This window comes from Schistocerca piceifrons, chromosome 5 (assembly GCF_021461385.2).
Source record: "Schistocerca piceifrons isolate TAMUIC-IGC-003096 chromosome 5, iqSchPice1.1, whole genome shotgun sequence".
Taxonomy (NCBI): domain Eukaryota; kingdom Metazoa; phylum Arthropoda; class Insecta; order Orthoptera; family Acrididae; genus Schistocerca; species Schistocerca piceifrons.
The window spans coordinates 233548768-233564533 of record NC_060142.1 but is presented as its reverse complement, the minus strand read 5'-3'; the positions used below and the strand labels follow the sequence as shown (position 1 = coordinate 233564533).

Sequence of the window (15766 nt, the reverse complement as noted above, 5' to 3'; positions counted from 1 at the left end):
CAAGAAAAATGGTATGCAGTGAAGGTTTGGAACAGTACAAGAATGGTGGAGATGAATTTCTTGGAAGAATTGTGACAGGTGATGAAACATGGCTCCATCATTTTTCACCAGAGACAAAGAGGCAATCAATGGAGTGGCATCATGCAAATTCACCCAAGAAAAAAAAATTCAAAACCACACCTTCTGCTGGAAAGGTTATGGCTACAGTGTTTTTCGATTCTGAAGGACTCTTGCTTGTGGACATCATGCCAAGTGGAACCACCATAAATTCCGATGCATATGCGACGACACTGAAGAAACTTCAAGCTCGACTGAGTCGTGTTTGACCACATCTGCAAAAGCGGAATGTTTTGCTGTTGCACGACAATGCTCAGCCACATGTCAGTCAAATAACCATGGAAGCAATCACAAAACTCAGATGGACAACACTGAAACGCCCGCCTTACAGTCCTGACCTGGCTCCTATCATCTCTTTGGGGAACTGAAAGACTCTCTTCGTGGAACAAGGTTTGAAGATGATGACTCCCTTGTGCATGCTGCCAAACAGTGACTCCAACAGGTTTGTCCAGAATTTTACAGTTTGGGTATACAGGCGCTGGTTCCAAGATGGCGTAAGGCAGTTGAGAGGGATGGAAATCATGTGGAGAAATGAAAATATTGTTCCTAAAGGATGTATCTGCACACTGTAAAACTTTCAAACATGTAGAATAAAAGATGGATTTAAAAAAAAAATAGTGTGCATTTCTTATGGAGTGACCTTCGTACTACTCCACAACCTCAGTCATATCCTTATCATGCCCTTATTCTTTTAACATTCTCCTGTCCACAAATTTTTCTCTCTTCCTCAATAAAGCTGTTCCAACTTAGTGACCATGCTATTGTAAGCACCAGCAGTTAGTCCTCTGTTAGGGTGGCATTGATTGAGATTTTTTTTATTATTATTATTACTGCGTAAGTGCCACATTCAAATCTTACGTATTATTATTTCATCCAACTCATAGTGTCCTTTTGTCAAGACCATCATTGAAACTTGAATGTCAGTGATGCTCTTGAAAACTGACTAGGTACAGAATCAAATAACACTGTATAAGATTTGAGAGTGCCACTAGCCCAGTAGTAAGTACACCACACTGATTAGGACCTTGTGCAATAGTTGTTGAAACTTATTCCATCATCTTTCAGGTTTGCATTGGGGGGGGGGGGGGGGGGGGGGGGAAGATGGAGTTTGTCTTATAATGACGAAAGATGAAGGATTTTGTGTTCTTTAAGTTTATGTGTATGCCACCCATAATTCATCTGAAGCTGAGCTTTGCCTGTCCTCAGCTTTTCTCTATTATTCCTCTAATTTTACTTAGTCATCCGATGTGAAGATCATTCTGCAGTGGTTAATAATTTTAAAGCAGTGCTCATGACTCACATGGCATCATTGATCACTCAAAACTCTTTCTGATTACTTTTGGTGAGATAATGTGTAGGCATATTATTAATGTTCATTATGAAAGAATTCTGATATAAACAGTTCTTGCCTGTAAAGCCTTATTTCATATGACCATAATATTAAGTCAGTCTTTCTTCTTTTTGACCAGAAAACTACAGGCTTGATACGAAGTATGAAAATCATCTAATCGTCAAAGTAGCATTGGTTTGTATTAAAACGGCTAGTTTGTTCTGCTTGTGTACATTATGCATTTTTTTTTCATTATCAAGTGCTTCTTTGTATTTGTTGTAATAAATTTGCAATCTGTATTGCAGAGACAGTCGTAGAGTTGTCAGCTGTTTGATGCTTGTCATTTATCACTTTGCAATGTTTACAGTATTGTTGCTATTGATGTTATTTCAGCAGACTGTATTTTGTTGCAGCAACATCCAAAGCAAATTGAGTTGTGAATTATTCAGTTTATTCTGCATGATTCTCATAAAATGTGAAATTGAGTGTATAATTTAGTAAATGTTAGGCTCAGGAAGGATTATACAAAATATTTGTGATTTTGATATTCTGTGTGGAAGAAAATATTCGCATCTCCCTCAGTTGAATTTCATTTTGCTTGATAATGTTTGTTAGTCAAGCTGTTCTAAAAGTGCTTGACAAATACTTTATCTCCTGAAATATCAGATGCGGATAGTGAAAAATTGTTGGTACATTTCACTCACGCCTATAAATTCAAAAATGAGTGGCTTATCTTGATAATGAGAAGGCTTACTGGATAGCAACAGTAAGAGTACTCGCAAAAGAAGTACTCCAACTTGAACGACTAAAACCAAATTAAATATTGTTTTAAAACATGAAGATACTACCAAGGTGATTCCCCACTTCTTAGAACTGCCACAGCAACTCCCCTGAAAAGCATTATTGAATTTAAATGAACTATATTGATTAAAATTATTGTACACCGCAAAATCATTTAATTTAGTAAATAAATTTCAAATTGTATAAACTTTGCAAAAAAGTGAAAATGAAATAAAATGTATATTTTATTGTTTATGGCTGACTGTACATTGTTTTTAATATGATGTGATAAAGAACAAATTGTATTTACTCCTCACTATTAATTATAAATAAAAGAAAAATTTACAATTAATAGTTGAGAAAACATCCATTTTCAAGGGATGTGTTTCATTATAATTTTACTTTTCATTTCCTTGTTTTGATAAAAGCAAAACTCATTAATTATGCCAATGAAGTAAACTTTAGCAGCTCCTGTTATATTGATATGGTAACTAAATGTGACCATAGTTTTTTATCGTTTTTAATTTCCCGAAAGTACACTCCCAAGGTGTCACAGTCACTGGCATTGTCATCAATATCCTCAAAGCTATTTATATCTTTACCCAAACATCTCTTACACCCACCTTCAAAAATCTTCAAAGTAGAAAAATGAGAAGCCACATCTGTGCTGTTAGTCAGCACATTGACATGCAGTTTAATAATTCAGTGATAGTGATACATCAGATATGTTGTTACCAAATAAGGAGATGATTTCTATAGTGTTGGTATTTGGGAACTTGGCTTGTAAAATTAAACAGAAACAATAGTTCATTTTGAAAGTAAAAGTCTGGAAACAATTAACATGTTGACTGCATTATGCTTAGTTCTGGATGTTTCACTGCCAGACCAGGCTAGGCACTTGTTAGGTGTGAGACTCTGCTTTGGCTGCTGGCAGTCTCATGGCAGTCAATGTGTTAACAGCTAATGTTCATTGAAACACTCCATTCACTAACCAGATTGATGTGTAATGAATAATGCAAATGAATGGCGACAGTACAGTGATGGAGAAAAACAGAGCATCTTCATGTTACAACAGACACGCTAATCAAGGCAATGTGTTGTTTTCTGGCTGGGCAGTCATGTAGACTTGCCTAAAACCCACCAGCAGGGCAAAGTGGACTTAATATACTTTGTTCATCATAAGCTGGACATTGTGTCAGTATGTATGTGTGTGTATGTTGTTAAGTAATGGGATTCTCCTTTGATAAATGAACTATATGGAACTGTATACAAGATGTGAGGCAAAATAGTAACACACTAAGTGCACTGTTGTCACTCAAACTACAAGGAGCGTTCAATAAGTAATGCAAAACATTTCTTTTTCTCAGCCAATTTCAATTGAAAAAATGTAGAATTTGTTGTGGGACATCGTGAAATAGTCCCACTTCAGCCTCAACAGTCTGCTAAAGTTCTGATACATGGTGGTGATATTAGGTATGTATCTGTAACAGAGGAGATAAATAGCAGACTAGCACTAGCAAAAATGGCATTCCTGACCAAGAGAAGTATGCTGATACCAAACATAGACCTTAATTTGATTAAGCAATTTACCAGCCCTGGTGGCCATGCGGTTCTACCCGCTTCAGTCGGAACTGCGCGACTGCTACTGTCGCAGATTCAAATCCTGCCCCGGGCATGGATATGTGTGATGTCCTTAGGTTAGTTAGCTTTAAGCAGTTCTAAGTTCTAGAGCCATTTGATGAAGTGATTTCTGAGAATCTATATTTGAGGCACAACATTGTATGGTAGTGAAACATGGACTGTGCGAAAACCAGAATTGAAGAGAATCAAAGCATTTGAGATAGGGTGCTACAAAAGAAAGTTGAAAATTAGGTGAACCTGTAAGATAAGAGATGAGGAAGTTCTCTGCAGAATTGGCAAGCAAAGGAATATATGGAAAACATTGACAAGAAGAAGGGAAGGGATGATAGGACATGTGTTTAAGCCATCGCAGAATAACTTCCATGGTACTAGGGGGAGCTGTAGAGGATAAAAATGGTAGAGAAAGACAGAGAATGGAATACACCCAGCAGCTAATTGAGGACATAGGTTACGAGTGCTACTCTGAGATGAAGTAGTTTGCACAGCAGAGGAATTCGTAGTGGAACAGGACACATCGAACCAGTCAGAAGACTGATGACACAAAAAAGAAACAGAGATGCGTTCCAAGCAGAGAGGCAGAAAACTAAAACATTGCAGATATTCATACGTACTTGCAGAATGTCTATGAAGATCTGGCAGTGAACAACAGCACAGTGAGTCATTGGGTGAGGTGTCTTGTCATCATCGCAACAAAGTCGCACAAACATGGCCGATCTCCTGTATGCTGGTCAGTGCGCACAGTCATGACTCCTGCAATGTTGGATTGTGTGCACACTCTCATTTGAGGTGATCAGCACAAACATTTGCTGCTCAACTGGATGTCTCTATTGGTAGTGCTGACACTGTCTTCTGCCAGTTGGGTTTCTCAAAGACATGTGCCTCCAGGGCTCCTTGTCACGTAACAAAAGATTATTAAGATCAGCAAAGGACCATATTTGTGGAATTGCTTGTGCATTACAAGGCTGATTGTTTCACAGCCTATGAAACATGCATTCGTCACTTCAAACCAAAAACAAAATGAGAATCCATGGAGTGGCTTCTCACCACCTCTTATCAAAAGAAAAAAAATGAAAGCTTCACTCCTATCTGGTGAAGTCATGGTGACAGTCTTCTGGAACTTTGAAGGGGTTATTCTGTTTGCTGTCCTCCCTCATACTGCAACAGTCAGTTTTGAAGCATATTGTGCTGCCCTCAGGAAATTGAAGAAATGACTTCAGCATCTTCAAAACCACAAAAATGCAAATGAACTTCTCCTCCATGCCAGCGCAAGTCCCCACACAAGTCTGTGCACCCGAGAGGAGATAACAAAACTTCTTCATTGGACTGTTCTTCCCCATCCACCCTAAAGCGTGGATCTCACCCCCTTCCAACTTTATCCATTTGGCCCAATGAAGGATGCACGCAACAAGAAGCAGTATGAGGGTGATGGAGAGGTCACTGATGGAGCAAATGTTGGCTCCGATGTTGACCGGTGGAGTTGTACCGTGCTGGCATACATGCCCACCCATGAAGGTGGCATAGGGCCATTGCATTGAATGGAGATTATGTTGAAAAATAGGATTTTGCAACCAAAAGAGAAGAAAGTAATATATAACCAACCTGCTTCCAGGAATAAAGTGTTATGCATTATGTATTGAACACCCCTTGTATGTTCCATAGTGTCCATTATTTCTTGGTTCTGTGACACTATAGAAATGACGCTGTAACAACAGCATGCACTTACAGTCATGAGCCGAAAGAAAGTCTTCTTCTCATAGGAGGAAGACAGGACCATGAGGGGTATGAAACATCACATACCTCGCACAGTTAATTTTTAAACTGACCATGCTCCCCCTTCTTCTTCTTCTTCTTCTTCTTCTTCTGTCTTTTCTTTTTCCCACCCTCAATATACCTGCACCCTTGGCAGGAGCCTATCTCACCACCTCTGCAGTATGCCTCTGGCAGAGTTTTGTCTTTTCTAACACACATAAAGATAACTTATTGGTAAAACTCTGCATTTGTGTGCAATAGATATTGGGGTTGAAGGTTAAAAAATCTAAAGACTACAGAAGCCCGAGTCACAGGTTACATAGCAGTCATAAATGAGATATTAGTTGACATAAAGCTAAGTATTTCATGAAACTGTGTATATTAACATATGCACCATTTGCTCTGTCATATTTCCCAAAATATAAGTTCCATGTTGTACGTTCTTCCCGTTTCATTACTGAAGTGCAGATGTTGAATGTCGGTTAACTGTTTAAACACAGGATGCACACTTGACAAAGTCAACATGTGGGCATGCTACATCAGTTTTGGTGTCTCTTCAATTTATAGATCATTATCAAGAGCCACTGTGATCTTGTTATCCAGATCTTTGACCTGAGCTGTTCTTTTCTTCTGTGTTTTAATCACTTAAGTGAAACTACACATTTGCACTTTGAAGAAAAATAAGGTTAGAGTGTACAACGAGAAATCATCCTCTGTTTTGAGAAATATGATTCTTTAAATAATGGTTGTGTTGGCTTGTACTTTATTGTTTCAAGCAAAATTTCAGTTTTTCGCCAAGTGGTAATTCATTCAAAACTCTTATGAATCTGTTGACTGTAATTGTTAGTTGCTCATTGTTCTTTCTTCAACAAATTATGCCTCTGTAGCCATCATATTTATTTTCCTTCAAACATCTATTGTACACATATGAAGAGTTTTAGATAAATGACCTTGATGGGTGATATATCCATATTTTAAGATAATTTTTATTTGGTTTTAGCCATTCTAGCAGTGATCCTTCCCATTTGTGTGTACCATCTGCACCAAACAAAATATGTATCATGTAATTTATAAAGAGTTGCTATGAATTCTTTATTTGACATTAATTCCAACTCTAAAAACTAAAAATATTTTTCATAATTGTTTCAAAATGTCTGCATACAAGACAAAGAAAGCCCCATAACTAGTAACGCCAAAAATTAAGAATCTTAGCAATTATTCAAGTGCATATAAGCAAGTTGATTTCTCATATATTTAATATACTGTTGCAGAGATTTTATTTCAAACTAGTAACTCGTTCCATGCAACTCCATTTGGTGCAGTTCCATATTGCTGTGCTGTTTATATGTAATCCCTTTTGTTACACATGTCAGATTTAGATTATTTTGTACCCTCAGGTCATAATGTCCATTAAAAGTCTCCTTTCTCAAATTCATGTGACAAGAAAATTTCATTGTATGAGTAAACTTATATTTAAATAACTACATTATCGCATTGAGAGCATGATCTTTTTTTCTATAAGCCTTTAATATTATTTGGTTAAATCTGTTGTCCTTGAAGCACTTTTATACCACTGTTATAATATGTGAGTGCGTATATCCACTACCTCTTGCAAAGTATTGGTAGTTGTAGTCTTAGACAGACATTTGCCCTACTCTTCCTCCTTCCTTCACCCACCACTTGTTCCCCAGCTTCTATTGTTGATAGACAGAGAATGGAAAAATTAGTTTGCTGTATAAGATAAATGCACCTTAATTACCTTAATTTTAATTTTGTTGTCCTTGCAGAATTCCTATCTTGACATTAGTTATTGAAGGGGTTTACAGATTTTAAAAAGACTTTATTACAGTCTTTATTCCTATAGATCATTGTTAGTTTGACTCATGAGTTATATTCTCTTTTTCCCATTATCTCACATTTGATTTATCAGTTTCCCGTTTATTTCATTAATTTCAGTCATAATTTGGCATTTCTTTTCATATTGCATTCTGCTGACAAATCTGACAGGCAGCTTTACAGAAGGAATAATAGGTGTCTAAGTCTTTTTTTATAGTAAGTTGTGTTTTATTATAAATTGTAAACATTTTACAACTTTTCCAAATTTATTGACTTCCTGGTCTTAAATTTATTACCATATTTTTCAGCAAAGTGTGTGGAGACCCGTTTAATTTCACAGAGTGATTCCAAGCTAGCAAAGTATTAATTTTGTTGTGTTGTGTTAGTTGTTGTGAGATTTCCCAATGTTCAGCCAGCCATGTCCGAAAGAACAGAAACCATCTTCATATATAAAATGTTATCTTTCTTTACCTTGTTGTATCAATATGTCTTCAGATATGTATATATTATTTAATTGTACTGTGACTCTTGACCTCCTACAATAAAACTTACAAGTCAGAAATTCTAATTGTCATAACATATTCAATGCTGATTTTGGTGCATTATTGCCATCAACAGAAGTGAAATAATAAGAAGCAAAATGTTATGAGAAGGAAACTTGCTACTCATCATACAGCGGAGATGCTGAGTCGCAGATGGGCACAACAAAAAGACTCTCACGATTAAAGCTTTCAGCCATTAAGACCTTCGTCAACACTAGACAAACACATACACAGACATTCACACACGTGCATGCATGTTTGTCTAGTGTTGACAAAGGCCTTAATGGCCAGAAGCTTTAATTGTGAAAGTCTTTTTGTTGTGCCTATCTGCAACTAAGTATCTCTGCTATATTGTGGGTAACAGCTTTCCTTCTCATAATATTGTTACATTACATCCTGGATTTCCCATTGTTTAAGAAGGAAAATGTTTTGTCTAAATTTAATGAAGACATTTGTATATGCATGAATGTTGACAACTGTATTAAAGTATAAGTACATTTAACTGAACTATATCATAAAGTGAAAGCGATGTTTGTTTCTGTAGCCTTGGCACATCTTAACACAGACTAACTTCTATTTCATGTTATCATATTGTGCAGTGAAATTTACTTATATTTCAGTAAAATTATTCTTGGCATTTATGTATACAGTAGTGTTTTCTTTAGCTTTGGAGGAAGCTACTTTAAAAATGCATAACCCCCCCCACAACACACACACACACACACACACACACACACACACACACACACACACACACACACACACACACACCTGTTGATGACAGTAATACATCAAAACTGTTAATGTGGATAATTTATAATAATTAGCTTTGCTGACTTAATAAAGAAACTACGAAAGTTGAAGTGGCTTGCATGCCTTCCAACTGATATTGTCAGTCCTAGCACCCTATTTACAGCATTCATACAGTAACTGATAGAGCTATGTGGCAAGTAAACTCTAATCATGCCATACAGCCAACTGGTAACAGGAAAATGCGTTATACCTATGTCATTTGCGCATATTTGTAGCTGTGTACTACCTTTTCTTGGCAACCTACATATGCACAGTGTACTATGAGGAGTAATACAAGCAGGAGACATTCTCTCAACTTAGTTTGTACCTTTCCTTGTGATTTATTGTGTTTGTATGCAATAAAAAGAATTGGCACAAATAATAGGAAATCTTCCTTTTACGACTGATGAAAAGTAGTCATCTTCAGATATTTTGTCTCTTAGACTACTGTGCTATCCAGACAGACAGACACAAAACTCAGACTGTTTTACACTAAGCTTGAGGCTTGATTTCCAATTTGTGATATTGTTATTACTAAATGCTTGGGCAGTAATCCATATGTTTGTAATTTTAAGTTACATAATTTCTCTGTGCTGAAAATTATGCTTTAGAGACATAAATTACCAGGTTCAACCCTAATGATGCCTAACATGAACTAAATTTGTTGCTCAGTTTCAGACACTTTGTAAAATGCTGGCTTTGCATCTGATACAGCAATGTTTCAGATTTTTTTATGAGTATTTCCTTTCTTTTTTATTATGTCAATATTCTTTATCATGTTTTTATTTTTATTATGTTATCCCTTTACTGTACTAAAATGTGCAGTTTTAATCATAAAATTCAGTTCATTTGGTATTATGAATTCTGTGTGATGTATTGCTTGCTATTTCCATTTTACAGTGTACAGAGTAGATGTATGTTGTGAAAGTTACTACTAGTCTGTAAACAGTATGTGCACTTATGTGTATAATGTTGTGTAGTGTTTACATAGTGCTGTATCTTTACTTTTAAAGTTCCACACATTTGAAATTGAAGACATTCATAATCAGCTGCCAGTTCTGTATCTTTACTTTTAAAGTTCCACACATTTGAAATTGAAGACATTCATAATCAGCTGCCAGTTTTTTAAGTAATCTCCTTTCAGTAAATCTGACATTTAAAATATTAATATCAAGAAAATCGGTTGTAACATGAAACCCAATCTCAAAAACTACTAGCACCGTACATATTATTGTTTCTTACTCTGTCACTATGCAGTGCCAAAAATGCAGTCAAAACAAGTCTGGAAGTTATGAGATAGCACTGACAGATTGAAATTCTGTGTATCATTGTGGGTATTCCTGGATAGCTCAGTTGGTAAAAGTATTTCCTATGACAACAAGACTCCAGGTTCAATGTTTGATCTGGCAGTCTTAATCTGTCATGGACTGTTTTTACAATGTTTACTTCTCAGACAAGTGGAGACACATTTCATTTTGTCCTACATCCCTGAAATGCTTGTAAAATGAGGTAGACAGAACCCTTGTGAGTTTGGAAAGTAGTCACCAGATAAGATATTTGTAGTTGTAAGTCAGTAGATTGATCATAAACAGTCTTTAAAATATGAAGCATTTGCAGTGCCAATTCTCTGAAAGTGTTTAATAATTGCTTTTTTGGTTAACGTGATTGAAGAACGATTTTATAACTGATATTTCTGTAACTGATTGGTCTATTTAGTAAGATATTAATAAACACATTCCCAGAAGAGGTAGTGTCTCTCTCCATCAGCATTAGTCTGTGAAGTAAACAGTAATGCACTAGATGTTGTGCTGTTACCACCATGCATTCCTCTTGCTGCATAGGCAAGTAGAACATGAGAATAACTGACATATACAGGGTGTTACAAAAAGGTACAGCCAAACTTTCAGGAAACATTCCTCACACACAAATAAAGAAAAGATGTTATGTGGACATGTGTCCGTAAACGCTTAATTTCCATGTTAGAGCTCATTTTAGTTTCGTCAGTATGTACTGTACTTCCTCGATTCACCGCCAGTTGGCCCGATTGAAGGAAGGTAATGTTGACTTCGGTGCTTGTGTTGACATGCGACTCATTGCTCTACAGTACTAACATCAAGCACATCAGCATGTAGCATCAACAGGTCAGTGTTCATCACGAACGTGGTTTTGCAGTCAGTGCAATGCTTACAAATGCGGAGTTGGCAGATGCCCATTTGATGTATGGATTAGCACGGGGCAATAGCCGTGGCGCGGTGCGTTTGTATCGAGACAGATTTCCAGAACGAAGGTGTCCTGACAGGAAGACGTTCGAAGCAATTGATCGACGTCTTAGGTAGCACGGAATATTCCAACCTATGACTTGCGACTGAGGAAGACCTAGAATGACGAGGACACCTGCAATGGATGACGCAATTCTTCGTGCAATTGACGATAACCCTAATGTCAGCGTCAGAGAAGTTGCTGCTGTACAAGGTAACGTTGACCATGTCACTGTATGGAGAGTGCTACGGGAGAATCAGTTGTTTCCATACCATGTACAGTGTGTGCAGGCACTATCAGCAGCTGATTGGCCTCCACGGGTACACTTCTGCGAATGGTTCATCCAACAATGTGTCAATCCTCATTTCAGCGCAAATGTTCTCTTCACGGATGAGGCTTCATTCCAACGTGATCAAATTGTAAATTTTCACTATCAACATGTGTGGGCTGACGAGAATCCGCACGCAATTGTGCAATCACGTCATCAACACAGATTTTCTGTGAACATTTGGGCAGGCATTGTTGGTGAAGTCTTGATTGGCCCCCATGTTCTTCCACCTACGTTCAATGGAGCACGTTATCATGATTTCATACGGGATACTCTACCTGTGCTGCTAGAACATGTGCCTTTACAAGTACGACACAACATGTGGTTCATGCACGATGGAACTCCTCCACATTTCAGTCGAAGTGTTCGTACGCTTCTCTAAAACAGATTCGGTGACCGATGGATTGGTAGAGGCGGACCAATTCCGTGGCCTCCACGCTCTCCTGACCGCAACCCTCTTGACTTTCATTTATGGGGGCATTTGAAAGCTCTTGTCTACGCAACCCCGGTACCAAATGTAGAGACTCTTCGTGCTCGTATTGTGGACGGCTGTGATACAATACGCGATTCTCCAGGGCTGCATCAACGCATCAGGGATTCCATGCAACGGAGGGTGGATGCATGTATCCTCGCTAACGGAGGACATTTTGAACATTTCCTGTAACAAAGTGTTTGAAGTCACGCTGGTACGTTCTGTTGCTGTGTGTTTCCATTCCATGATTAATGTGATTTGAAGAGAAGTAATAAAATGAGCTCTAACATGGAAAGTAAGCGTTTCCGGACACATGTCCGCATAACATATTTTCTTTCTTTGTGTGTGAGGAATGTTTCCTGAAAGTTTGACCGTACCTTTTTGTAACACCCTGTATAATGTTCATTATAATTATCCAGGCTGTTATGCCGTGGTCGGTTGATGAACCTTGTGTCAATTGACACAGAATTCATCAACCGACCACGGCACAACAGCCTGGATAGTTATAATGGACATGATATTTCTGGCCGTGAAAGTCTACATTTTTGACATATATAACGTCATTAAACTAATGTTATCTTCATGTGAAATCTGAAAGCCCAAGTAGAATGAAGCAAAATTCATTGATATCACATTGAAAGCATGACCTTGAGACCAGTAGACACCTTTGTGGATCACCATTTCATCTTCCAACTATTCCATATCAACAGGATTCTATATATTGTCACTATTTGTAAAAAGAAACATTAAATCACACTTTTTGTGTAACAAAATATAGGTAAAATAAGCAGCTACATGCAAAGCAGTAATGTAATAGCAACACCTACAAAAGCTGACCTGTTTGCTAGCTTTCATGGTGTGTGTCATTCATCAGCAAAAGAAACAGGAAAAAGTTGATCAAAATGGCATGATTCAAAGATAGGCAGAATAGTTGCCCTTCACCCTAAGTCAAGGAAGATAGTGCATAACATTGAGAAAAGGAGTTCAATCAATATAAAACAGCAATAGGCAAAATTCAAAAATATTTGAAGTTAGAAGAGGCAGGAAAACAGTTGGCAAGTAAGTAAACTACATGAGAAAGGAAATTGGAAATGAGTGGAACAAGAAGAGTTGGCTGTTGAAGTAAAACTTCTGAGGCATCTGATGCACCTCTGTTGTATAAAGCTTGCTCAAGTATGTGGAGCTCTGCCTGAATCAACACACATTTCTCTAGCTGGTCATGGGATGAGGATGTTTTTCTCAACCAAACCTTTCCAATGGGTGAAATGGTAACTCACCAAACCACCAAAGAGTTCTCAGTATATTTGTTCATCAGAGCTATTATCTTCCAAAGTGTAAACTACAACATATAAAGGGGTATACCACTATTGAAATGTTTCTGTTATAGTTAAAAGGGATGATGAAGTATTCAGCAACACATTTCTACATTCATAAGCTCCTAAAATTTTGGAGGACTTAGCTGACTGGAGATCAATTTTGACCTTACTTCAGGAAAGGAACGCAGTTCACAATTTTGCTATGTTGTGTAACATTAAACTTAGATCAAATGAGAAGGGTTTCATGTTGATCTAAATTAGTTTTGCAGTACTGCTATATCAGTTATTGACTCAGTTACCATATGTTGTCCACAGGTATATATCTTGCATACGCAGTATTTCTTATTGAAGGTTTCATGTTGTAATGATGGAGGGGAACAACAAGAACTCATGAACTTCTCCAACAGCCGAAAAATGTGTATTGTTAGAAATCATGTTTGGCCAGTAGCCTGCAGCATAAAATCTGAATGTTGATAGTAGCACAATCATCATCATTGGATGGTTCCTTTTGGTTGGATATAGCATATATTCCTCGATGTTATTTCTTATTGATGTAAAATATTTTTCTGTAGTGAAACCTCAATTCATGTTATTTGTAATTAGTTCCAATAATTGGTTTGTTATTTTGGAGAATATGCTGGGAGCTTCACTAGTGTGCAAAACTTAAATATGAAAGTAACTAACACATGAGGTGTCTGCCAAGTAACAAAGATTGGTGAAACTTGGACCATGCATAGCAATACAGCACAGTATACAAGGTAACTGAAAGAAATACACAACAAGATGAACAGAAACTAAACTTTTATTAAAAGTCCTGAACAGGGTATGTGATCACCACAGATGACAGTGCTATGTGCTCCCAACTGGCTACAAGGTTGGCAGAAAGTTTTTGTGGCAGGGCATTCCATTCTTCCGACAACACAGTTGTCAGTTGCTGGATGGTCGTTGGTGCATGTGGACGTGCTGCAGTATGTCCCAATGATCCCACACGTGCTCTATGGAATTTAAGTCAGAGGAATGAACAGTCCAGTCCATTCTCTGAATATCCTCTCATTCCAAGAGCTGCTCCACCTGCACTGCATGATGCAGTGGTGCAATGCCATCCATAAAAATGAAGTTGAGACCTAATGCATCTCTGAAACGGACGTACTTGGGGAAGGAGTATAGTGTCACAATAACATTGACCGTCAGTGTATCATGTTGGAGATGTGTACACCCACACGGCCTATTCCGCATCCCAACACCATAATTCCGGACCACCAAAATGATCATGTTCAACAGTGCCAGATGTACCATCATATGCCAAGAAATGGGAGCCTGTAATACAACCAGGAACAACTACCTTTCCTGGACGTGCCAGTTAAGAGAAGAATGAACAGATTATGGGCCACAGTGTGTATGGAAAACCTATGCACCCTGACCTCTGTCTCTATGCCTCGAGCCGTCACCTTTTGTCACAGAGAAATTTGGTGCTAAAGTCTCTGGTCCATAGAGCTGGAACACATTGAGACAAGAAAAGCCTCACTGAAGAATTAAAATGCTTACAAGTGCTGTTCTGAAGGAATGGAGTCTCAAATCGTCAAATTGAATGGGCAATGCATTCAAAATCAAGAAAATTGGAAAAAGAAGTTGAGAATGAGACTGAGGAAGAGAAGCCAAAAATTGCTTATCTACCTTCCGCTGGCCCAGTATCTGGGAAGTTTGGTAGATTCCACAGAAACATGACATGCAGTGTATTTCACTCCTTTCTGCCAAGATAAAATGTATGCTTGGTAAAGTTAACAATGATCTAGGTCTCTGAAAGCTGGGTGTGTATTATAATTCAATCCATGCAAATGTCTTACATTGGGCAGACTATCAATCACTCCAAGAAAACCTTAGATATCACCAGGACGTAATGCTCACAGTTTACACACAATTTGGGTGTTTGGTAGTTAAATTTTCACACTCCTGTGAACTATGACTTGTGTAGAATTTAATGTGAGTTATGTACTGCCTGCTATTCAATCATGTATAGCACATTTGTTAGAGATGTTTGGTCACTATTGGTTGCTGTCAAACTATATGTACTTACTGTTCAGTTCAAATAGTCCAAATTTCCTTAACTTACTCTGTCACAAATTGTCTCTGAAAGGCCTTTAACTTTTTTCCTCATTAAATATGAATAGACTCCAGGAATTCATTTTGAAACACTAATTATCTGCACTCGTTACAAAAGATGTTAATAATCCTGTGTGCTAACCTTGCAGGTCATAACAATTATTTTGTACTTCATCAGCACTTGAGTAGTATATTGATATATTTGCTTCCCATCTTTTGTATTAACAGCTACTTCTTTATTATTTACTTCTCTTTAACTAGTATTTGCTCAACATAAAATTCTTTCTTTTGTAGTGTCATTAGACTGCAAACTGACAACTACAACTCACTTGTGCTAGTCAAAGTGGGTCCCAGTTGATGGGAAAGTAATTGATGGCTAACATTTTACAGTGCAGATAATGAGTTCAATTTGATTGCATTTTATTTTTTACACGAATCTCGGGTTAAGTGCTGTATACAACCAGCTCAAAAATCAGTAAACTGCTTCAGAATAATGTTTATTGA

General features: G+C 37.5%; 1 protein-coding gene across 1 annotated transcript in view; it reads left to right on the top strand.

Moving 5' to 3' along the window:
- Window positions 1–15766, top strand: part of LOC124798259 (anoctamin-8) — a 197921-nt gene that overhangs the window by 151051 nt on the left and 31104 nt on the right. The window contains exon 10 of the mRNA XM_047261579.1: window positions 1587–1642. Within this exon, the coding sequence (XP_047117535.1) occupies window positions 1587–1642 (56 nt within the window). The remainder of the gene's footprint in view (window positions 1–1586; window positions 1643–15766) is intronic.